General features: G+C 55.1%; 1 protein-coding gene across 2 annotated transcripts in view; it reads right to left on the minus strand.

Annotated features, from left to right (window-relative positions):
• The window catches only part of AP2A1 (adaptor related protein complex 2 subunit alpha 1), a 30,316-nt gene that overhangs the window by 3,760 nt on the left and 2,126 nt on the right, over positions 1-24,430 (minus strand). For both annotated transcript variants that reach the window (XM_045441830.1, XM_045441829.1), the window contains exons 2-15: positions 15,200-15,268; positions 14,908-15,050; positions 14,565-14,758; positions 8,097-8,226; positions 7,618-7,719; positions 6,142-6,250; positions 2,795-2,945; positions 2,307-2,475; positions 2,063-2,200; positions 1,705-1,887; positions 1,149-1,246; positions 712-943; positions 437-604; positions 194-357 (exon numbers count right to left, since the gene is read on the minus strand). In XM_045441830.1, coding sequence (XP_045297786.1) covers positions 194-357; positions 437-604; positions 712-943; positions 1,149-1,246; positions 1,705-1,887; positions 2,063-2,200; positions 2,307-2,475; positions 2,795-2,945; positions 6,142-6,250; positions 7,618-7,719; positions 8,097-8,226; positions 14,565-14,758; positions 14,908-15,050; positions 15,200-15,268 — 2,050 coding nt within the window. The remainder of the gene's footprint in view (positions 1-193; positions 358-436; positions 605-711; positions 944-1,148; positions 1,247-1,704; positions 1,888-2,062; positions 2,201-2,306; positions 2,476-2,794; positions 2,946-6,141; positions 6,251-7,617; positions 7,720-8,096; positions 8,227-14,564; positions 14,759-14,907; positions 15,051-15,199; positions 15,269-24,430) is intronic.

The raw sequence follows: 24,430 nt of genomic DNA on the forward strand, positions 1-24,430 counted from the left end.
GGCTGAGACATGGCTACGGGGAAGGACGACACAGTGTGGCCAGGGTCAGCCAAGAGTACAGAGTGGCCAGAGGGAGAGAGGAGGCCCGGGGAAGTGGCAGCCAGGGCGACAGAGGCACAGGGACAGGGAGGGAGGAGGGGGCTGCGAGGGGGCAGAAGGAAAAGGGGCGGCCTGGAGTCCAGGCAGGTAGTACCTGAGGAAGGCCTCCTCGGGTGTGGGTCCCAGGCTGGGCTGGGCAGCCGGGCCGTCGGAGAAGACGTCCACCAGGAGGTTCCCTGCACCCGAGGTCGCTGGGGGTGCGGCTGGGGGAGGGGCTGCCCGCAGCCCCAGGAGGTCGGCGGAGGGCGAGGGCGTTGACTGCAGGGAAGGTGCAGGTGGAGGTGAGAACGGGCAGTGCCCGGCGGGCCCCCCACCCTGCGCTGGCCGAGGGACTCACCACAGTGCTAGGGGTGGGCTCCACGCCCCCGTTGACGTCATTGCTGCTGGGGTCCCTCCTGCCATCATCCAGGGCGCTGCCAGCCCCGGGGCCCTTCTTGCGTTTCAGCTTGGCCAGGATGGACGACTCGCGCTCGGGGAAGGGCGGCATCTCCTCCAGCACCGTGGCCTGTGGGGTGGGAGGGCGAGGGCGGGTCAGGGACGGCTTGGTGGCGGAGGAGAGGGCGGCCAAGGCTCAGGGGTGCGGGAGGGGCGCGCGGGGGCCGGCGCTCTGACCAGGACGTCCGTGCTGGCCACCGAGCTGAGCGTGAGGTACTCGACGGCGCGCTGCTGCAGCTCCACGTCAGCGTTGCGCAGCTGGGAGCCCGCCCGCAGCACGCCCTGGATGGTGGCCTTGGTCTCCGGGAAGAGGTTGATGAACTTGATGTAGGTGGACAGCAGCAGGGCCCGCGTGGCCACGCTGCACAGGTGGAACTTGGAGTGCAGCAGAGAGAACTGCACCGGGGGGCTGCGGGGAGCGGGGCGCGTCAGCAGGTGTGCCCCTCCCCGCCTAGGGCCCTGCTGCCCCCCTCAGAGGCCACCCCGACGGCGGCCATCACGAGACACCCTGTCCCAGAGGCTCCCGGGAGCCCCGTCGCCACTGACCCTGAGACTCTTTGGGTCCCCCGAGCCCCGGACTCCTCGAAGTGCCGGGTGCTCACCCCTCCTCTCACCTGGAGCGGGGGTCCCCAGCAATCAGATTCCCAAACTCCCCGAGGATGTAGCCACCGACCTTCACCATGTTCTCGTGGCAGGCTGGGGCCTGGAGCGCCTGCAAAGGCAGGGACAGGGCGGGTGATGACAGCGACGAGCAGGCACCCAGACTCAGGGTTGCTTGGGGCGCCGGACTCCTATGAACCTGTGGAACTCTCACCCTGCTATGATGTGTGTGTATGTGTGGGGGTAGGGGTGTAATGGGAAAACTGAGGCACAGACTGGTCATGTGACTGCCCCCCCCTCCCCCGGTGGTACCTCGGACGGCACGCGTCCCGCCTTTCTCGGGCCGAGGGAGTGGGAACCTGCCAGGACCCGGAGATCAGTGACCACACACACGCTGGGTGGCCCGCACACGACACTGGCCCGCCGACCCCCACACTGGCCCCCGGGGCCTGCCGGTGGCCCCGGGAGGCCAAGGCACTGCTCTGAGGCGGATGAAGCAGGATGGCGGCCCGGGATGGCTGGTCCCTCAGCCCCGGCGTCCCGCGGTGCGGGTGAGGTGGGGGTGCCGACCTCAAAGACGGTCTTGGCCGCGTAGCCCTGGACGTCATCGCGGTTGGTGACGATCTGCAGCACGCGGTACCACACCTCCTCACTCACGTAGTCGCCCGCGATGCGGATGAGGTTGAGGATGGTGTCCACGTACCAGCTGTAGTCTACTGCGTACTTCTCCGCCAGGATGGCCACCTTCAGGACCTGCCAGCCAGGGAGGGAGGCTGCGTGAGGATGCGCGCGCGCGCGCCCCCGCGGGGCAAAGTGTGGAATGACCGCACCCGGGCTCACCGCTGTCCCGGGCTGGAGGCCCCAGGAGTCCCGAACCTCAGCCCCCTCCTCCGTGGGACCCGGGTGCCCAGCTCCTCCCCGGACTTACGATCTCTTCGCGGATGGCATAGTCGGCCGTCTCCAGGTACCGAAGCATCTCCGACACGATCTGCTTGGCGTTGCTCCGGTCGCACATGGCGTAGAGGAGGTCGGCCGCCCGTTGTCGCACACTGACGTCCCGCTCCGTCTGAGGGAGGAGAGCAGGTGGGGGACGGTCCAGGCTCCGCGACGGCCTCCGAGCCCCGCGCCTCTCCCCGGGAGCAGAGATCCAGGCCAGCTCCGACGCGTCATACCTTGAGGGCATTGATGACCGTGTCGATGTGGGTCTTGACCGCCTCGTGGGAGAACTCGGAGCTGGCCAGCGTGCACATGCTCTCCAGGGCCAGGTAGCGGAGGTTGGTCTCCCGGTGCTGCAGGAACTGGCCCAGCTGGTTGCAGGCTCGCACCAGGAGGTTGGGCTCACTGCCAGCGAGAGCGCAACAGAGACGGGGCGAGGTGGGGGCACATGAGAGGCTGGAGGACCTGGGCCCAGCCGACCCATCCCGCATCACCCTCAGGACCTGGATCTTAACTCTCGCCCTCCATCCCCGTCACGGCCCCCTCTGGTGATGCAGACATCTGGGCGTTGGGCCCACATGAAGAGACTCGGGAATTCTGCTTTCCAGGAGGGGATCCCGCACCAATCTGGATGGCTTCATCGTCCTCTTACATAGAAGTCACGACCCCCAGACCCGTCCTCCTAGGACGCAGGAGTCTAGGGCCCCAGCCCCCAGGCAGGCACCTGTCGTAGTGGATGATGAGGCTAATGGTCTCGAAGAGGATGGCGTTCTTGGCGTTGGAGTGCTGGACCTTCTTGGACTTGGGCGGCTCCTGGGCCTTGTTGAGCACGGTCTCCAGACACTCCACCAGCCGTCCCTTCACGGCAGCATCCTCTGGGGAAACGGAGGGCGCGTCCCGGGCTGAGCTGTCGGCTCAGCAGGGGCCACCCCACGGCGCTCATCTTCCGCTGGAAGTGTGGGCCCTGCAGCCGTGGCCTGGGGTCTCTGCTCCCTCAAGCTCATCCTTGGTCTCCAGGTGACCGGGGGGCAGGGGGTGTGTGTGGCAGCAAGGCAGCAGAAGACTCGACTCCAGACCCGGGCTCTTGTCCTGCTCTGTGCTGACACCCACCCCGGTGAGCCTCAGTTTCCCCTTCTGCAGCACCAACACCCTTCAGGCTTCTCACAGAACAAAGAAGTCTCCAGAAACCATCCTGGGAGACACTGTGAAACCTGGGTCTCCCCAAGGAGCGGTCTGAGCACCCGAGACAGACAGACGCCGACCGGAAGTCCATACAAACACCCATAACTGCCATTCTGTGGAATGCGAGGCAGCACCACGTGGATAGAACAGCCGGCAAGGGGCGCCCGGGGGGCTCAGTCAGTTATGCGTCTGACTTCGGCTCAGGTCAAGATCTCACGGCTCGTGAGTTCGAGCCCCACGTCAGGCTGTCACTGCCCTGTCAGCACAGAGCCTGCTTCTGATCCTGTCCCTCTCTCTCTGCCCCTTCCCAGCTTGTGCTCTCTCTCTCAAAAATACACAAACATTAACAAAAATTAAATAACCAAACACACAAGACCAGCTGTCAAGCGTTCCAGCGAAAATTGTTGCGCCCAAATGTCTCAGGCGGCTCACGGGGCAGAGGAACAAAAAACAGGACACGAGGCAGCTATGGCCAAATCCAGAATGCGGGACACCCTTTCAAGGCAAAACCCTCCCGGCTTCTTCAAAAACAGGGAGCGAGGGGGCGGGGGGTGGGGGGCTATTATTTCCAGGCCACAAACAGGGACAAAAGACCTCATGAAATTTAAGCCGTGGTCCCAGATTGTACCGTATTTCTTTTTTTTTCTTTAAGGCACACAAACAAAGCTGTGGACGAGGGTGGTTTGCATGGTGCCTGGACAGCCAGTCGACACTGTGAAGAGATTCTGAATCTTCCCAGGTGCGACAGGGGCACCGTGGTTTTGCGCCGTGTTCTCGGTCTTAGGAAATGTGTACAGGTGAACTTGGGGGAGGGGAGCGTTGTGATGTGTGCAACTTACGTCAAGTAACCGAGCAAGCGGGTGTTTGAGAGAACAAAGCCAACGAGGGCGTGAAGAGCAGTGTTAACGGTCTCCGCTGGGTCTGGGGCGGGGCTTAGGCGTGCACTACTCTGTTCGCACAAGTTCTCTTCGTGTTTGAAGTTTTTCATAATAAAAAATTGGGGTGAAAGCCAGGGTCACAGGATAAAGGGACAATTCCTTACAGATTTAAGACAGATTTATGAGAAATAATGAAATCTGATACTTGTCTCTTTTTCTTTTTTCTTTTTAAATTTTTAAGTAACCTCTATGCCCAACGTGGGGCTCGAACCCACAACCCTGAGATCAAGAGTCGCGTGCTTCACCGACTGAGCCAGCCAGGCCTCCCTCAGGGCTTGTATCTTGATTGGACCCTAGTCTGAACAGACTGTGATTGCTATGTTGGGGAAAATTAGGGAAGTCTGCGGTGGCCCCGAGGCCACTGGGGAGCCACTGTTAGCTTTAAGTGTGACCACAGAATTACTGCTGTGAACAAAAATGCCTACAGTTTGTAGAAATACATAACAAATACTTAAAGGTAAAAACATCACGATGTCTGTAACTGACTTAAATGTTTAAGAAAAAAATTAGCAAAATAAGAGCAAACGTACAGCAAAATGTGAAGTCCAGGTGACAGGGACGCTCTACTTGTCTGTATCCTGGAAACTTTTTCATAATGCGTCGTTAAAAAAATTTCTTGTAAATAGGGGCGCCTGGGTGGCTCAGTCGGTTAAGCGTCCGACTCTTGGTTTCGGCTCAGGTCATGATCTCACGGTTCGTGAGTTCAAGCTCCACATCGGGCTCTCTCTCTATCCCTCCCCTGACTCACGCTGTCTCGGTCTCTCTCTCACAACAAATGAATAAACTTAAAAAAATTTCTTGTAAGTAAACGGGAGACGGCCCCTCAGTCTCTCTGCGCACCATTTGCTCAGCCATGGATGAAATGCCTACAATGCAGAGAGGGTGAGAGTAGGTGAGGTGCATGCTCTGGGCACACCCCAAAATGATGAGGCAGGGCTCCTGGGATGGAAGGGAGCTTAGAGATCTGCCTGAGCTCTTCCTTCCAGGATGAGAAAGAGGCCCAGAAAGGGCCCGAGGCTTCCCCAGGGCCACACGATAAAATTCATCACTGGCTTTCACAGCCTGCGAGGGGCCTCTGGTGTCACTTATGTCATACAGCCCGTTAGCGTGTGCATGTACGCACACAGACGTGCCGACACGTGCAGACTCGCACACACGGCCAGGCGTTCGCAGATATGTGCGCATGCGCACGGTTGGCTGTGAACATTCAGGGCCGCACATCGGTCCCTGGCCACAGCAGGTGCTCGGTACCCTGGCCGAACTGAAGGGAACTGGTTTATCGGTCACCTACTATGTTCTGAGCACCTCAGCACAGGGTCCCTCAAAACTGCTCCGTGAAGTGACACAGCTGAGGATATGGGAGCTCAGGGGAAGCCCTGGCCCGTATGGCGGAGTGAGGGATTTGCAGAGAGAGGGTGCAGTCAGGCTCTGCCCCTTAGTCACGGCCTGGGCCTGGAAAGGTGACGTCGCCTCTCCAAACCTGTTTCCCTGTTTGCATATTGCAGGGATGGCTCCCCCTCACCGGCTCTGTCGGGAGCGCATAGACACCCCCGGTGCCTTACCTGGCTCACTATGGGCACAACATCCACACCATGGCTGTGACCTCGAGCAACAAGGTCACGGACACCTCTGACAGAGCTATGCTAATCCAGACGGCACTGCCTGGAATCACCCCCTGATCTCCTGGGTGACCTTGGGCAAGGACCCCCTCCTTCCCAAGCCTCGGTCTCCCCCTCACTAAAATGGGTGTGACAACAGCCCCTACATTACAGGGCTAGAGCACAAGCGTGGCTTCCCAGGGACCCCAGCCCACGGCAGATCAACACACGCCGTGATCTGTCTGATTCTTTGGGTTGCCCCCCCGCCCCGACTGCAGCCTTGCAGAAACCCTGACAGCCCCCCCGGCCAGGTCAGAGGCCCCGGATCCCCAGCCAGGTGGGCTCGGCGGTACCTGGCGGCGGGTAGCACTGCAGCAGACGCAGAAGCTTCACCGAGAGCCAGGGCGCCGGGACGAAGTAGTAGGTATAGTCCTGGAGGTCGGTGGAGGCCGAGGAGACGATCTGGGGGCGGGAAGAGGGGGTGAGGCCCGGACAGGGAAGGGCGGGGCAGAGTGACACTGCCTTCCCCAGGGGGTGCAGGAATCTGAGGCTCAGGGAGGGGAGGGAGGAAGCCAGGGGGCACACGGCGAGGGACGACCTCGGCTGCGGTGCTTGCCGATTTTTTTTTTTTTATTTAATTTTTTATTTTTTAAAAATTTACATCCGAATTAGTTAGCATGGTGCCCGTCGAGTTTTTGACAGTGCTGCTGTCTGCAGGGCAGGAAGTCTCTGCCGATCCAATTCCCTCCCGTGAGCTCCTTGCTCCAAGGGCTGACAGCGTGGAGCCTGCTTGGGATTCTCTCCCCCCCACACCCCTGCCCTTCCCCTGCTTCTTCTCTCTCTCAAAAATAAACAAACATTGAAAAAAAAGAAAGAAAGAAAGGCTCGGGGAATAGGTGGGGAATTAGTAGAAGGGTGTGGGACTTCTCCTTATGGCAAACTCCTGCTCACCCCTCCTCCAGGAAGCATTCCCACCATGCTCTGTGCCACTGCCATGATGGTATGTGCCCTGACCCGAGTGTCACTGTAGGTGTCTCCTGGACCAGCCTGGCACACAGGAGCATTCAGATGTATGGTGAATGAATGACAAAGCAACTGAATGAGCTGGTGTGTTTGTTCTCTTTGCTTGAGAATCCAGGCCTCCCCTTACCTGCCCAGGAAATGTTCATATTCACTCCAAGTCTCAGTTCAGGGATCACCTCTCCCGGGAAGCCTTCCTAGAGTGCCAGGCTGGGTTAAGTGTCTCCTCTGGGGGTCTACAGTGCCCTGCACTACCTCCGTGACAGCACAGATCACTCCTGTGAAAATCTGGGACACTGTCGGCCCTACCGCGTGCCCCTCCCCCCCGAACAGGACAGGGCTCAGGCTGACTCATCTGTGTCCCCACAGGAGGCCTCAGGGCATGTTCCCAGGACATGGGCGAAGGTGGGAAGAGAAGCAGAAGGAAAGAGAGGAAGGGAGATGTAGGAGAAAGAGAAGTAGGAGAAAGTAAGAGACAGGAGGGCGGGGGGTGGGGTGGGAATCCGGAGAGCTGTTCTCACCTCCCGGGTGCTCATACTAACACCATATAGACGGACTGACAGCAGCTACACCGTGAGGTGGGCGCCGGGAGTGTCCCCATTGAACAGACTGGGGACATGAGGCCCAGAGAGGTGAAGCCTCTCTGGAAGTGGCCGAGCCAGGATGAACCTAATTCAGAGCCTGAGTTCATCACCACTGGGCGGGGCTGCCGCTCCGGGAGAAGGAGGGGGACGAGAGAGGGGCTCCAGGGGACAGAGAGCCTCCAGGGAAGGCCACCTCCCTGCAGCCAGCGCCAAGACCACACCCACCCGGCTCAGGCGAGACACGGCCAGGGAGATGCAGGTCTTAAAGTCGTCCGGGTTCTTCTTGCAGAGACAGGTGATGAGGCTGACAGCAGCCGTGACCACACCCTGCAGAGACAGACAAATGGCAGGTCAGGGCGGGGGGGCGGTGGGGAGGGTCAGACTGGGGATAAGTGTCCAGGCTGTGGATCTGCAAGCAGAGGCTCAAGGGCCGGGTGGGTGATGGGCGTGGGGGACACTGGACAGGATCCCTGGGCAGTCAGGGGGGGTAATCAGGGATCGACGTGGGGGTTTCTGGACACTTGGGTGGGTGACAGGTACTAAGGACACTGGACCAAGATCTCTGGGTGCCTGAGTAAAGGCAGGGACAGAGGTGGGGGTCCCTGGGCGTCCAGGTGGGAATCAGGGCAGAGGCGGAACTTGCTGGGCTTCTACGTGAGCGTCCAAGGCAGAAGGGTCTCCCGGTGAGCGGGCGGGGGCCTCACCATGTGCTGGTCGTTGAGCAGGTGCACCACGCGGGCCGTCCACTCGCCCATGGGCACTAAGTCAGGCGAGGCCTTGTAGAGTCGCAGCAGGCACAGGGCCGCGCTCTGTTTCACGCTGTCCATGCTGTCCCTGCAGGGGCACAGTTTGGCGGGGGGAGGTGAGTGCAACCCCAGCCGCACAGAACTACAAGACCATGACCCGAGCCGAAGTCAAACGCTCTGCCGACTGAGCCCCCCGGGCGCCCTGTCCATCTCCTCCTTATGACAAACCGAGGAACCGGGGCCGGATGTGTGTGCTCAAGGTCCTGACTTGTGGGGCGTGGCTCCGGGGCAAGCCGCTGACCCTCTCCGATGGGCTGGGGGATGGAGAAACGGCACCGTGGACCAGCAGCTGGCGCGGCCTGGAGCACAGAGGGGGCGCGGGAGCTGTTCTGAGCGGCCAGGCGGCCGCCTCGAGGTGCAGCTCTCCCGGAGAGGATTCAACCAAAGCCCGGGCCGAGGGCACCAAGGGAAGTCCCTGCACCAGTCGAAGGTCGGGTGCAAAGACCTCTCCCAGGACGAGCAGTAGAAACACGAACTGCGGCGACAGAGCAGCTCTGTATGCTCCCATCAGACAGGCAGACGTGTGCGTGCCAGCCGGGCCAGGGGTGCAGACACGGGGACGGGCCCTCAGGAAAGGAGCGCAGCGGGTGGGGGTGGGGTGGGACAGGTGGTGGACGCCCCTGGCCCGCGTGCCCCTGGGAGTGACTCAGACCGGGCCCGGTGATATGCTCCTGGACACCCACCCTGGGGAAGGGCACACACGCGTGTTCAAGCTGATGGCTCGAGAACGTTCACCGACTGACAGTCGTCAAACTAAAACCAAAACTGGCAGAATGTCCGTCCCAGTGGTGCTCCACTAATGACCTTTTTACCATTGTTACAGCCCATGTGTCAGGAGCCCTGAGCCCAGGCCACGTTTTGTTCTAGGTGTTTCTACACAGGAACCCTCATCAGAGCTCTCGAGGGAGGTGACCTCTACCATCACCTCCAGATACGGGGAAGGGAACGTCCAGCCGCACACCAAATGGAGGAATAAGGGCTATTTATCACCTTGGTTAACGTGAAGACAGACGGTGCGACTAGTTAGGTAAAGCTAAAACTGTGTAATGCAGGGGTGTGTGCCCAGGTATAAAAGGACAAGGGGGCATGTGGGAATTATGACCATCAAATTCAGGGCACAGGGAGGTAGGGAAAAGTGGAGCAGGTGTGAAGGATATGGAAGGAATTCTACCGTAACTGTTTCTTTTGTTTTGTTTCCTTACTTTTTTTTTTTTTTTTTTTTTGAGAGAGAGAGCACATGCGTGAGCAGGGCAGAGGGACAGAGAGAGAGAGAGAGAGAGAGAGAATCCCAAGCAGCCTCCAGGCTCAGCTCGGAGCCCGACGCGGGGTTTGATCCCAAGACCCCTGGGATCACCTGAGCTGAAATCAAGAGTCGGGCACTCAACCGACTGAGCCACCCAGGGGCCCCCGCCTTTCTTTTTTTAAAAAGCTGCGATAGGGGTGCCTGGGTGGCGCAGTCGGTTAAGCGTCCGACTTCGGCCAGGTCACGATCTCGCGGTCTGTGAGTTCGAGCCCCGCGTCGGGCTCTGGGCTGATGGCTCAGAGCCTGGAGCCTGTTTCCGATTCTGTGTCTCCCTCTCTCTCTGCCCCTCCCCCGTTCATGCTCTGTCTCTCTCTGTCCCAAAAATAAATAAACGTTGAAAAAGAAATTTATCTTTAAAAAAAATAAAAAATAAAAATAAATAAATAAATAAATAAATAATAAAAAGCTGCGATACTACATGACCCAGCAATCCTGCACCCAGGCATCTACCAACTGAAAACAAAATTCACACTATGCATGTGTACATTATTCGTAATAGTCCAAGAAAAAAAAAAAAAAGGTGGAAACTTTCTGATGGATGAATACAGCCGAATATCACTATTGGGCCACAGAAAGGAAAGAACCACAGGTTCATACAACATGGGGGAACCACGAAAACATTATGCCAAGTGAAAAAAGCCAGACACAAAAGGCCATGTGTCGGGCGCTTCTGTTTATCTGAAATGTCCGGAGTGGGCAAATCCAGCACAACAGAAAGCAGATGAGTGGTTGCCTGGAGCGAGGGGCAAAGGCAATGGGGAGTGACGGCTAACAGGTATGGGGCTTCTTCCCGGGGTTAAAGAAACGTTCTGGAATTAAGAGAGTGAGGTCGTGGTTGCACAACATTGTGAATATCCTAAAACCCACCGAACTGCATGCTTTAAAATAGTTGAAACAGTGAACTGGGTGTGATGTGGATTTGATCTTCGATTAAAAAAAAAAAAAATCTACCTAAAAAAATATATTCCCCTGTGCTCCCGTCACCGCCAAGGCCAAGCTTCGGGAGTCGAGAGAGACCAGCCGAGCACTCAGACATCCCCGGCCTGGCCGCTGACTCTGGCGCGGCACAAGCCCCCAGCATCCATTCCCTGGTGGGCAACTAGGACATCGCCTCTGCTCACGAGTCTGTCACACTGGCCTCCTTCTCGGCCCTCACAGGCACCAAGCTCTCCCCGTTGGGGTAGCCGGCAATTTGTGTCTCACCCAAGCCAATGGTGCCTGCCTGTCCTCATCTTAAAGAAACCGAAAACGGCATCTGTCACGACTGACCACTCCGTCCCATCTCCCTGGCCAGACCTCGACCGGCTGGGCTGCCCCGGGGCTTAGCCTTAGGTCCCTCCTCGTCCCCTCTCATGTCTTCCCTGAGGCACTTCAACTGGCCGTGGCTTTAATTACTGTCCATCCTGCGCTGTCCTATACGGTGGCCCCAGCAACGTGTGGCTGCTGGACACAGGAAGCGAGGAGAACCCGAGCAGAAACACAACGTGTGTGCGTGTGTGTGCATCACACTTACAGGTGGTGATGACACGAACGGTTACATGGATAATTTTCATGCTGATCCAAGGTCAACATGAAAATATTTTAGAGTGACTGGGTTAAATTAAAATATTAAAATAAGTTTCATGCGTTTATGTTCTTCCTTTGTCTAATGTAGCGACTTGAACCGTGGAGAGGCTGTGTGTGGCCCGCGGGCCATTTTTAGTGCTCCGTGCACGGCTCTCCCACACTCGCTCTCCAGCCTCGAGTCCCCACCGTCCAGTCGCCCACCTGACATCTCGGCCCAGATGGCCAATAGGCACCTCACGTCCCACGTGGCCAAACCTGGCTCAGGTCCTGCCTCTAGAGTCCCTGCTCCTCCCCAGTCTTGGTCATCCGCACACCTGTTCACCCTCATCCTCTCTCTCTTTCCTACCCCCACGTAACCTGTCCCGTCAGCGTCACTTCCCGAACATAGCCAGCCCCCGGCAGTTCTGACCTGGACAGCAACAGACATCTCAGTGGTCTCCCCGCGACCAACACCCGCCCCCAGTCTCTAGTTCTGCTTGTGGTTTCTTGAGCTGCTTGATTCCGAGGACTGGCCTCTTTCATTGTTTCTGGGACATTCTCAGCCGTTACCCATTCAAACAACGGCCCTGTCACCTTCTCTTCCTCCTCTCTTGCTAGAGCTCTAGATGGCATTGTTAGACCTTCTCTATCTTCCATGACTCTTTCTTTCTTTTTTTTTTTTTTTAATGTTTATGTGTTTATTTTGAAAGAGAGAGAGAGCAAGCTGAGGAGGGGCAGAGAGAAAGAGAGAGAGAGAGAAAATCCCAAGCAGGCTCCCCACTGTTAGCGCAGAGCCAGATGCAGGGCTTGAACTCCTGAACCATGAGATCACAACCTGAGTTGAAATCAAAAGTTGGACGCTTAACCGACTGAGCCATCCAGGCACCCCATCTCCCACGACTCTTAACCTCTCTCTCTAAATTCTCCATCTCTTCGTTTCTCTGGGCTGCATGCTGGTGAATTTCATCATTTCTACTGCCTGTTTACTAAATCTGCATTGGCTCTGTCTACCCGGCTGCTAAACCAGACCATTTAAATAACACTGTCCATTTCTCTTTCAGATCTGCTTGCACTTCCATTTTTCAACTGTTTTCTTATTTACTGAAACACATGAAACATATTTATGTTACATTATATGTGAATATTCCAATTTGATTATTATTTTCAGCTTCCTTTCTGCTGGTTCTCCCTCGTGGTGTTGTACGGCCTGTGTTTAGTGATTTTCGATTGTGTGTTACTCATGTTAACTGGGAGCTTCATCTGTGGTGAAGGCGGGCTTCTCCAGAAAAGGCTGGTTTGCTTATGTCAGGCCTCAGCTACTTCCAGCTTAAATCACTTTAAAGTTTGGCTTGAGAACTTGTGGACAGCCCAGGTAGGGGAAAATCAGGCTGAAAACCAGTGTGTGGGCTGCTCCGTGCCAAGGTTCGAAACAGGTAATTTTGCTGATAGTCCCCGAGGGGATTTATTTCTAGGTCACCCTCACTTTGAAGTGTGGCCTCTGGAGCTTCTCCTCAGACAAGCTTTGTATCCTGTTCCCAGAGGCCGCAGGGCCCCAAAACCAATATCTAGGTTCACCCTCCAAGCAAACTCTGGCTTTGGCACTCTGCTCATTTTCCCAGGTGCCAGGCCCTTCTTAGCTTGTGGCCTGTATGCTCCTCGTTTTCTCACTAGCTCTGAATACGCTGAAGAATATTTCCTTTCTTCTTTTATCCAACATTGATAGTTGGGTTTCAGCAAGAGCATCAGTCAGGAATCTAGTCCACCACGCTACTAGAAATACACATTGTACCTTCTCCCATACCAAGCTGGGTGATCTTTTAAAAACACAAAGCCAGGGGCACCTGGGTGGCTCAGTCGGTTCAGCATCCGATTCTAGATTTCAGCTCAGGTCATGATCTCACGGTTTCGTGGATTTGAGCCCTGTGTCAGGCTCTGTGCTGGCAGCACGGAACCTGCTTGGGATTCTCTCTCTCCTTCTTTCTGCCCTTCCCCCACTCGCACTGTCTCTGTCTCTCTCAAAATAAATAAACTTAAAAAAATAATAAAATTACAGGGGCGCCTGGGTGGCTCAGTTGGTTAAGCGTCCAACTTCGGCTCAGGTCACGATCTCGCAGTTTGTGGGTTCAAGCCCCGTGTCGGGCTCTGTGCTGACAACGTGGAGCCTAGAGCCTGCTTCGGATTCTGTGTCTCCTTCTTTCTCCCTGCCCCTTCCCCGCTCACGCTCTGTGTCTTTCTCCTTTAAAAAATAGACAAACTTAAAAAAAGTTAAAAAATAAAATAAAATTACAAAGACAATCATGTCATGTGCTTACTTAAAACAAACCAACTGCCTTCCATTTCAATTAGAATAAAATCCAAACTCCCCTCTCTCTCTGGTTCGCTGCACTCCGGCCACAGAGACTGCCTCTTGGTTCCTTGAACGCAGAGAGCTCATGCCTCAGGGCCTTTGCACTTGCTGTTCCTTTTGCTTTGGACATTCTCCAACATTTTAAAATAACTATCTTCTCACCATTCTGGTCTCAAATCGCGTCAGCTCCTTGGACAGACCCTCCCCGATGAGTCTATTTAAGCAGCTTCCGCCACCACCCTTGCTGCCCCCACCACCCCTGTTGCCCACTACCCGCTTTTGTTTTCTTCACAGCGTTTATCACTATCCGAACTCATCTTACTTTTTTACGTATGTATTTGCTCTTTGGGTACCCTCCCTAGATGTAAGCTTCCTGAGGGTGGGCACAACAGTCCTCTCTTCTCCCTCCTGCCTCCCCAAACCCACAACAGTGCCAGCATATTGAAGGCCCTCAAAAAACATCTGATGAGTCACCTCCAGCCTCAGGATGATCGCACAGGCCTACCCCAGTGCTCCTCATCTCATGCCTTTCCCCCTTCCGCGGCCAACCACGCCTCCGTGCCCAGGTGTCAGCCTGATGCCGCTTCCTCTGGGAAGCTCTCCCTCATCCCCCAGGCTAGGTCAGGCGCCCAACTAAATGTCCTTACGGGCTCCCGTGCCCCACAGCATGGTTCCGAGAGGAAGTATATGGTTCATCCTGCAATTATTCAATCAAAGTTTATTTCCCACTCTGGACCATGAATGCCTGAGAGGGCGATGACCGCGTCCATTTCTGGTCACGACTGTATCCCTTGCGATCAACATGACACTTTGCGCACAGTAGCTGCACGGCGGATGTTTGTTAAATGAATGAATGAAGCAGAAGTCCTGGAGGGCTGTCGCCAACATAACTTACGGTTGCTACCTCTTCTATGCTAGCTATTAAAGGTCACTCAATCAGACAGACACCCCGCTGGCTTTGTTGGGGAGGTCGCTTCACACCATTGAGTTGGCTTGGTGAGATGAAGAGAGAGAACCGTGGGGCTGCCACTAGGATCTAAGCCCGGCATTACCCCCACATCCTGGCTAGGAGACCTTGGGCAGGTGCTACAGCCTCTCTGACCCTCAAACTTGGCTGGACCGTATCTATTCCATCCCAAACCCCACCCCTCCTGGGTCCCCGGTGCCTCACCCAGCCACCAGGATGCGTGGGATGTCAGCGGCAAAGGCCTCGCCCATCTCACGGCTGCCCACGTTGGCGATGCAATGCAGGGCCAGGCACATGAAGGTCGGGTTACGGCTGGCCAGGTCATTCTTGATGGCGTTATTGATGAGCCGGATCAGCTCGGAGTTTGAGTTCACCAGAACCGAGATGAACAGGTAACCCTGGGTGAGGAAGGAGGTGGGGGCGCTGAGAGCCTTGTGGCTACTTGGTCCTAGACCCCAACCCCCCCATCCTGGGGTCTGTACTCCCAGCTCCCTCCTCCCTCAGACCCAGAAGTCCAGGCTCCCAGCCCCTCCCCACCCGGACTCACTATTTGCTTCTCCGTGTACTTGTTGGAGCTGAGCAGGTTCACAGCTTCCATGTGCCCAAAGTCAATGTCGTGCCCCAGCAGGAAGATGAACAGCAGTTTACACACATACTTTTTCTTACTGTAGCCGTCCAAGGCTTTGTCCCCTAGGGCCAGAGGAAGGAGGAAAGGGGAGGCAGAATGAGGAACGATCATGCCTACAAGTCCCAAGTATCCCAGTCCCCAATCCCTTCCTCCCTCAGACCCAGGCCTCCAGCCCCTCTCCCAGCCCTAGGAGTCCAGGCCACCAGCCTACCTTTGAACTTAGAGCGGATATTGGCCAGTTCCTTATTGATTCTCTTAATCTCCGCCTCCTTGCTCTTACCTGGGGAGGAGAAGGCAGAGCAGGTGACGAGGGTCGCAGACAGTCGAGCTCCCTGTCCTCATTTTCCTTGGCAAGGCCCATCCCCGCTGGAAGGGCACACTCTCGCCACCCTGGGGCCTTGGGCCCTGGGGCTGAGGTTAGGCCTGGGCCCTGTTTCTAGCTGGGAGCTTCACGGAGGTGAGAATCATGGCTCAGTGGTCTTTACAACCCGGAGGAGAAGCCTGGCACATAACTTGGGGTGACCCTTGACTTGCTCCCTCCTTCCTCCTCTCACTGTGGCCCCTGAACTGTACTCACCCTGGGAGCCCCCATATCTACCCACAGCTCTGGTTATGCCTCCACACCAGCCCCCAGAACTGGCCTGGCAAGAAATATATGATGGATGGATGAATGAATGAATGAATGAATGAGTAGTCTGGCCGCCTTCTAACTGTCCCCAAGGACTCTCACCCCTACCCCATCCCCACTGAGCTCAGCATCTCCTGAAAACCTCTTCCTCCCCCAGGTTCCCAACGTCATGAAGGTCCCACTGCGTCCCAGTCACAAGGCCAGACTTGTGGGTGCTGACCTCGTCCACTCCCTTCCTGTCCCTCCATACATCCTGTCGCCCCACAGACCCACTTCCTCCTTTTCCCGGCTGGCCAACCTCTCCCCAACTTGTCTGCGACATTCCTCCTCTTCTGATAAGATCCATGGATGGGATGAGTCGAGGACTTTCCCTGACCCCAGAGGCTAGGTCCTGTGCTCCCCGTGCTCCTCAGTGCTCGGGCACCTCCTCTATCAGGGCAATCCGGCTGGACGGTGACCGGGTCTCTCGGCCACCCTCACCGCCTGCTGCGTCCCTCCCCACGTCCCCCAGTCCCACTGGAGCCAGACTTCACCATCTTGTCCTCGACAGGCTCACTCGGCTCGTCCAGACAGAAACCCGGATGCGTTAGCATTTCACTCAAGCCGTCGCCACATCCCTTTGGCTTGACCTACAGAACAGCGGGACCCCCGCCACGACCACCGCACCCAGACCCGAATCCCTGCAGCGGCCTCCTTCCTGGCCTCCCGGCCTCCTGCTGGGGGGGACTCCACCCCACGGCTACCAAGCCCTGCGGCCCTGCCCCGGCCACCCCACCAACGTCACCCCTCACCACCTCACTGTGTGTTCCACCCACGGCCTCCCACGTTCCCTCCTCTCTCAGGGGCCTTGCGTGTGCTGCACCCTTTGCCCGGCCCATCTCTCCCGTTAGCTCCTTGTCAGCTGGGTCTCAGCTCTCGTCACCTCCTCCAAGAGCCCTTCTCTGACCACTTCTTTAAAGACAATGCCTTGGGGCGCCTGGGTGGCTCAGTCGGTTAAGCGGCCAACTCTTGATTTTGGCTCATGTCATGATCTCACGGCTCGGGACTCCGAGCCCCACTTCGGGCTCTGTGCTGACAGCGCGGGGCCTGCTTGGGATTCTCTGTCTCCCTGTCTCTCGAAATAAATAAATACATTTGAAAACAAAAGCAAAGACACAAAAAAAACACAGCCAATGCTCTATACTTGTTTCCACCATTAAAAATAAAAGTCTTCCCGAAGCACATTTCACACCAGGTAACTATTTTATTTATATTTACTGTCTAACCTTGGCTCCCGCTTCAGATTATGAGCATCGCTTAGCGGGCCCTGAGCTGCGCTGTCCAATACGGGAGCTCCCAGCCGGGCAGCGCTTGAGCACCTGAAACGTGGCTGTTCCGGACTGAGATGGGGTTAAAGTGGCAAAAACACACTGGATCTGGGAGACTGGGGGGGGGAGAATGTAAAATATTTCATTGAAAATTTAACAATATCAGGGCGCCTGGGTGGTTCAGTAGGTTGGGCGTCCGACTTCGGCTCGGGTCGTGATCTTACAGTTCATGAGTTTGAGCCCCGTGTCGGGCTCTGTGCTGACAGCTCGGAGCCTGGAGCCTGCTTCGGATTCTGTGTCTCCCTCTCTCTCTGCCCCTCCCCTGCTCATGTTCTGTCTCTCTCTCTCTCTCTCTCTCTCTCTCAGAAATAAACAAACATTAAAAAAATTAAAAAATATATTGGGGCGCCTGGGTGGCTCAGTCAACTGAGTGTCCGAATTCAGCTCAGGTCGTGGTCTTGCGGTGTGTGAGTTAGAGTCCCACATTGGGCTCTCTGCTGTCAGCACAGAGCCCAATCTGGATCCTGTCCCCCTCACTTTCTGCCCACCCCATCTCAAAAATAAAAAAAATTTTTTAAGACAGAGAGAGAGTGCAAGTGGGGGAGGAGTAGAGAAAGGCGGGGAGTGGGGACAAGGGAGAGAAAGAGAAAGGGGGGGGGGATCCCAAGCAGGCTCCACACTGTCAGCACAGAGCCCGACGCGGGGCTCAAACTCACGAACCATGAGATCATGACCTGAGTTTGATCGTGATCAAAACCAAGAGTCGGTCGCTCAACCAACTGAGCCACCCAGGCACCCCTCAAAAATAAATACTTAAAACAAAGAAACAAACAAACAAAGGCCCGTGCCAGACATGTTGAAATAACAATATTTTGGTGTATCAGATTATGTAAACATATTATTAAAGTTAAATTTGCCAGTTTCTTTCTCCTTTTACAAAAAAACGTGGGTACAGGAAAAGTGGAAACCACACCCGTGGCTCATACTCTATGTCAGCGGGGCAGCGCTGTTCCAGGGCCTCCTCTGGGCTCCACACTGCCTGTGTCACCTCCAGCAGAGCACACGCTGTGGGTGTCGGGGTCTGCCCCTGTCCCCCAGACCACAGGAGGAGCCCCTCGCGGGCAGGGCCAGGATCTGGGTAGCAACTCTGTGTTCCAAGAGCCTACCAAGTGCTGACCTAAGAAGAGGCATGAAGACATGAATAAGGGCCTTAAGAAGTGCACGCTGGGGCGCCTGGGTGGCTCAGTGGGTTAAACGTCTGTTTTCAGCTCGGGTCATGATCTCACGGTTCGTGAGTGCGAGCCCCACGTCGTGTTCTGTGCTGACAGCTCGGAGCCTGGAGCCTGCTTCGGATTCTGTGCCTCCCTCTCTGCCTCTGCTCCTCCCCCGCTCCTGCTTGTGCTCTCTCTCTCTGCTCTCAGGAAGGGGATGGAGGGCCTGGAGATGACAGTGGGACGGGGTCTCTGGGACCCAGGCGATGAAGGGTCAGTTCCTCAGTGATGAGCCGGAATTGGCCTGTGTGGCCCCAGAGGCCATCTTCTGATCCTTCATGTAGTAATTACTCGGTGTCTGAGCCCCACGGGCCAGGCCTGAGTGACGCGGCGACACGGGGCACCCAGGACCCACGCGGACGTTGCACTTGTGATTTGCTTCCAGGGGCTCCCGGCCTGATAAGGCGCAGGCGATCAATGAGCCCTGTCCCCACACCTGAGTGAGACGCGCAGGGACAGAGGCCGCTTGGGGCCCTTGGTGGTGGCTGCCTCGAGGAGGGGACATTTGAGGAGGGCAGTGAAAGGTGAGGAGGGTTCAGGAGCAGTTCACGGGAGAGGAGAACCTGTGTGAGGGTGGTGGCAGGGGGTGGGGGACAGCGCCCAGCAAGGGTGCAAGGTGCACGCTCTGTTCTCCTTATTTTTCCTTTTTTTATTGTTTTTTGTTTTTTATTTTTTTTTAGATGGCCACAACTGTTTTAAGTGCTTGCCTTAAATTTTTTTTTTTTTTCAACGTTTATTTATTTTTGGGACAGAGAGAGACAGAGCATGAACGGGGGAGGGGCAGAGAGAGAGGGAGACACAGAATCGGAAACAGGCTCCAGGCTCTGAGCCATCAGCCCAGAGCCCGACGCAGGGCTCGAACTCACGGACCGCGAGATCGTGACCTGGCTGAAGTCGGACGCTTAACCGACTGCGCCACCCAGGCGCCCCTTAAGTGCTTGCCTTAAAACTATTCTGTAAGGACCAAAAAAAAAAAAAAGTCCTGTTTTATAAATGGACCATATATAACAAACCGCCTGCTTAAACGTCATCGCAGATAGATGGACATTTGAACAGCAATTGAATTTGGGGCTAGAGCATTCTCTGGGCTTTGTTTAAACCTCTATGAAAAGCTTCGAGCCCACCTGGGTGGCTCAGTGGGTTAAGCTGCTGACTCTTGGTTTTGGCTCGGGTCAAGCTCTCACGGTAAGTGAGTTCGGGCCCCCCATCGGGCTCGGTGCTATCAGCGCAGAGCCTGCTCGGGATTTTCTCTCTCATTCTCTCTCTGTCCCTCCCCCCCAACTCGTACTTTTTCTCCCTCTCAAAATAAATGAATAAACTTAAAAAAAAAAAAAAAAAGCTTCGAGAAGCAGGCAAAACTAACCTATGGTGTTGGATGACAGAGCCGTGGTCATCCTTGGAGGGGGGGTCGGGGCTGGGAGCGTTGACAAGGAGGGTGCCAGGGAGCTAAGGATGTTGTTTCTGCATCTGGGGGGCCCGTTCTGTAGCTGTGTTCAGTCAGGAAAAGTTCATCAAGCTTGACATTTATATCTGTGGGCTTTTTTTCTTTTCCATTTAAAAAAAAATTTTTTTTTTTACATTTATTTGAGAAACAGAGTGAGACAAAGCGTGAGTGGGGAAGGGGCAGAGAGAGGAGACACAAAATCCGAAGCAGGCTCCGGGCTCTGAGCGAGCGGTCAGCACACAACCCGATGCGGGGCTCGAACCCACGAACCGCGAGATCATGACCGGAGCTGAAGTCGGACGCCTACCAACCGAGCCACCCAGGGGCCCCTGTGGGCTTTTTTATACATATGCCAGCTCCGTGTATGGACACATGCATATGTAAATTAATATATTTGCATATTAAATTATATATAAATATACATATTTTTGAGATTATTTATTTTGAGAGAGAGAGAGAATATGCCTGGGGGAGGGGCAGAGAGAGAGGGAGAAAGAATCCCAAGCAGGCTCTGTGCTGCCAGCATGGAGCCCAACATGGGGCTCAAACTCACAAAACTGTAAGATCAAGATCTGAGCCAAAATCAAGAGTGGGACACTCGACCGACTGAGCCACCCAGCACCCTAAATATACATTTTTATGGAGAAGAAATCACCTATGCAAAGACCGTATGAAGCATAGAGGGACAACCTAAAAAATATTTACAGAATATATGTACGTGCCTATATATTTTTTTCTGTAAACACTCTTTAATGGTCGTGGGATAGAGCCCTGCGCTGGGCTCTGCGCTCGGCATGGAGCCTGCTTGGGATTCTCTCTCTCCCTCTCTCCCTGTCCCTCCCCCAGTCTCTCTCTCTCTCTCTCTCAAAATAAATAAACGTTAAAAAAATTATTTAAAAACCCAAAAAACAAAAACCCCAAATCTCAATTCAGTTACTGCAACGTACGTTTGGAACAACTCAGGTACTTTGTGAATCTGCTTTTCCGACCCTAAGTTGGACGAACTCTTAATGCGGAACAAGTATTTCCAGTGAAACTGTGGCCTGGTTGAGAAAGGAACATCAACTGTCTCGTGAATATTTTTTTTAAATATTGATTACACATAAAAATAACACGGCGGACGTTCTAAGTAAAAGACATTAAACTTTCACTGGTTTTACTTTTTTAACGTGGCTACTGGAAAATGTAAGCTTGCGTACGCGGCTCGCTGGGTCAGATGTGCTCTGTGCTATCAAAGGCATTGCCACCCCTGAGAGGAAATACTCTCCGCGAAGAACCGGCTGCAAAAGAACGCAGCTGCCGAAAGCATCCCTGGGCGGCCGCCTGCCATGTGAAGGGTGCACACACCGATTTGTCAACCCTCAGCCTCTGGGCAGAATGCAGCACCTGAGGGCAGGGACGTGTGGCTGCTTCACTCTCAGGGGGCATCCCCTGGGTTCACAACAGTCCCGACACGGGAAAGGCGTTGAATGCAGATTGTGGACCAAGAGTACTAGATGGCACACCCAGAAGTGGGTGAGGCTGGGGCTCAGTGAAGTCCTGTCATCCTCCAGGCCCTACAGTTAGTTCTCTCTCGGACAGCGACTCCTGCCCTCCCTGCCAGCCGCGGCCTCCTCTTCCTGTTCCTCCTCCTCCTTGAATTCCTCCTATACCGCAAGCACAGTCCTGCCTCAGGGCCTTTGCACAGGCTGTGCCGAGAACTTCCTCCTCCAGATTTATGCAGGCCTATTTCACCCACCCAATTTGATTCTTTGCTCCAATGTCCCCTTCTCAGCAAGAGACTGTCTGACCAGCTTATATAAGAGCACTATCCCTAACCTTGTCCTCATACCCCTTCTCTGCTTTATTTCCTCCCAACACCCACTGCTACCTGTCTATACACCTGAATACTCTATATTTATTCGTGTACCAATCCGTGCTCCCTTAGAATATGAGCATGAGAATATGAGAATATATATTTCCATAGAATATGAGAGAGAGGACTTCTGTTCACTGTTGTAGTCCCGTTACTTAGAGCAGCGTCTGGTTGCCGGTAAAGATTGATTGGTTCGTTCATTCGTTCATTTCCTTATTCATTCAACTAGCAAACATCTCCCAAGGACGCCCGTGGGCCAGGTCCCACAGGGGGCAGAACTGGGGACCCTGGGAAGGATCAGAGCAGGGCCTGTGCTCCAGGGGCTGGGGGAGATGCCACAAATGGAATGGGTCACACTTTTGGAGTAGGATGCACCCCAATGGAGGAGCTCAGGGCACTGTGAAACCCAGCACCACTCCCCCTTTTTTAATCACTCACTCGCAAACTCTCCTCAGGCCTAGTGGTAGCTGGGGCCCTAGAGGGAGGGCAGCCCCAGCCTGGGCCCGGGAAGCTCCCAGGCAGATTAAGTGACTGGGAGGCAGATCCCCGCTCCAGACAGCACAGGACGAAGCCCTCAGGCCAGGCCCAGCCCGAACCTTTCCCCTTCTTATCGGCAGAATTTGCCCTTCCTTGCCCTCCTTCTCAAAGCCTACCTTTCATCTCCTTCTAGAGCCTTCCCCCTGAACTCCACTCTGCCCTTCAGACTCTCCAGCAGGATGGCTCAACACTCCTCTCCCTCCTCCACCTGCTCGGCTCCGGGCCCTGGCTCATCCACATCCCTCAGGCCTTCGGCTCCCTCACTCCTGCTTGAAACCCTCCCCAGTGTTCTCAGGACAGACACCAACTTGGCCTCTGCCCACCTGCCCAATCAGATCCCATCCCGTCCTCTGTGCATCAGCCACACAGGCCTTAGCTCAGTCTCGCTTGGGCCCCAGGACCTTTGCACTGTTGTCCCTCTGCCTCCCCAGCTCTTCTCTGCCTCCCTTGGCCTGGCTAACTATGCCACATTGTCTGAGCACTGCAATCAGAGAGAGCTTTCATTCTCTCGACATGGTGGCCCTCTCTCTCTCACGGACTTAGGACAGCTACACGGTTTTTCCACTTAAAAAAAAAAAAATTGAGGGGCGCCTGGGTGGCTCAGTCGGTTGGGCGTCTGACTTCGGTTCAGGTCATGATCTCACAGCTGGTGAGTTCGAGCCCCACGTCAGGCTCTGTGCTGACAGCTCAGAGCCTGGAGCCTGCTTTGGATTCCGTTTCCCTCTCTCTCTGCCCTCCCCGCCTCACATTCTGTCTCTGTCTCTTAAAAATAAATAAGCATTAAAAAAGAGTTTTAAAAATTGAGATACAATTCACCCAACCAACCATAAAGTGGGCCAGCCAGTGGTCTCTGGTATATCCACGGTCTTGTGCAACAATCACCAAGATCTATTTCCAGAACGTTTTCATCACCTGGTCTGGACACCTCAGACAAACGAAATCATACATGTGGCCTTCTGTGTCTGGTTTCTTTCACTTAGAATGAGGTTTTCAAGGGGCGCCTGGGTGGCTCAGTCGGTTCAGCATCCAACTTCGTCTCAGGTCATGATCTCGCGGTTCGGGAGTTCGAACCTTGCATCGAGCTCTGTGCCGGCAGGCAGCTCAGAGCCTGGAGCCTGCTTTGGATTCTCTGTCTCCCTCTCTCTGCCCCTCCCCTGCTCACACTCTCTCTCTCTTTCTCTCAAAAATAAATGAATAAATGGGGCGCCTGGGTGGCGCAGTCGGTTAAGCGTCCGACTTCAGCCAGGTCACGATCTCGCGGTCCGGGAGTTCGAGCCCCGCGTCAGGCTCTGGGCTGATGGCTCGGAGCCTGGAGCCTGTTTCCGATTCTGTGTCTCCCTCTCTCTCTGCCCCTCCCCCGTTCATGCTCTGTCTCTCTCTGTCCCAAAAATAAATAAACATTGAAAAAAAATAAATAAATAAATAAATAAAAATAAATGAATAAACATTGAAGAAAATAATAAAATAGGTAAATTAAAAAAAAAGAATTTAGAATGAGGTTTTCAAGGTTCATCCATGTGGTAGCGTGCGTCCTTCTTTTTGATGGCTTAGTCATATTCCATGGCGCGGGGTACCACATTTTGTACATCCATGCATCTGACGATGGACATTTGGGTTGTCCTGTTTCCGCTCCTGGGCTACGGTGAATAGCCCAACTATGAACATCTATATACATGCGTTTGTGAGAAGGACTGCCACCATTTTCATGCAGTACCTGTCTCCTTCATGGGACTGGGAGATTCACAAGGGACACAGACCAATCTGTCCTAGTCACCACTGTGTCCCCAGCGCCCTTGGTAAGGTTTGAAACACACCAGCCATTCAACAGTTACTTGACGAGACGATGAAGGACCAGAGGAATCCCCGATTCTCTAGCCCCAACCCATCTGGCTCAATTCCCTCCACTGCCCCTGAGTCAGAGTCTCCCCCTTCTGGGGTCCTGCAGCGACACCGACCAGTTTTCTCTTTCCTTCCCTACCTCCATCATCCAATCCCTCTGCAAATCCTCCAAAACGTGTCCCCAAACCAACCACTTCTCACCCCGGGTCAAGCCAACACCATCTCTCACCCGGATGCCGGATGCCGGCAGCAGCCCCTAATCATCTCCCTGCTTCCGCCGCCACCTCGAGTCTCTTCTCTTCACAGAGGCAGAGGAATTATTTTAAAACATCAAGCAGCTCGCATCCCTCCTGCCTCTAAACCTTCCTGCCGCTCTTGTTGCACTCAGAGAAAGGCCAAAGCGCTCTCGGAGGCCCACGAAGCCCTCCCAAATCCGTGGCTGCCCTCATCTCCTGCCCTCTCCCCCTTCGGCTCTTACTTGAACACACGCTAAGCACGCTGCAACCCCAGGACCTTTGAACATACCATTCCTCTGCCTGGACCCCCCCCCCCCCTTGCCTC

Source organism: Leopardus geoffroyi, chromosome E2 (assembly GCF_018350155.1).
Source record: "Leopardus geoffroyi isolate Oge1 chromosome E2, O.geoffroyi_Oge1_pat1.0, whole genome shotgun sequence".
Classification (NCBI taxonomy): domain Eukaryota; kingdom Metazoa; phylum Chordata; class Mammalia; order Carnivora; family Felidae; genus Leopardus; species Leopardus geoffroyi.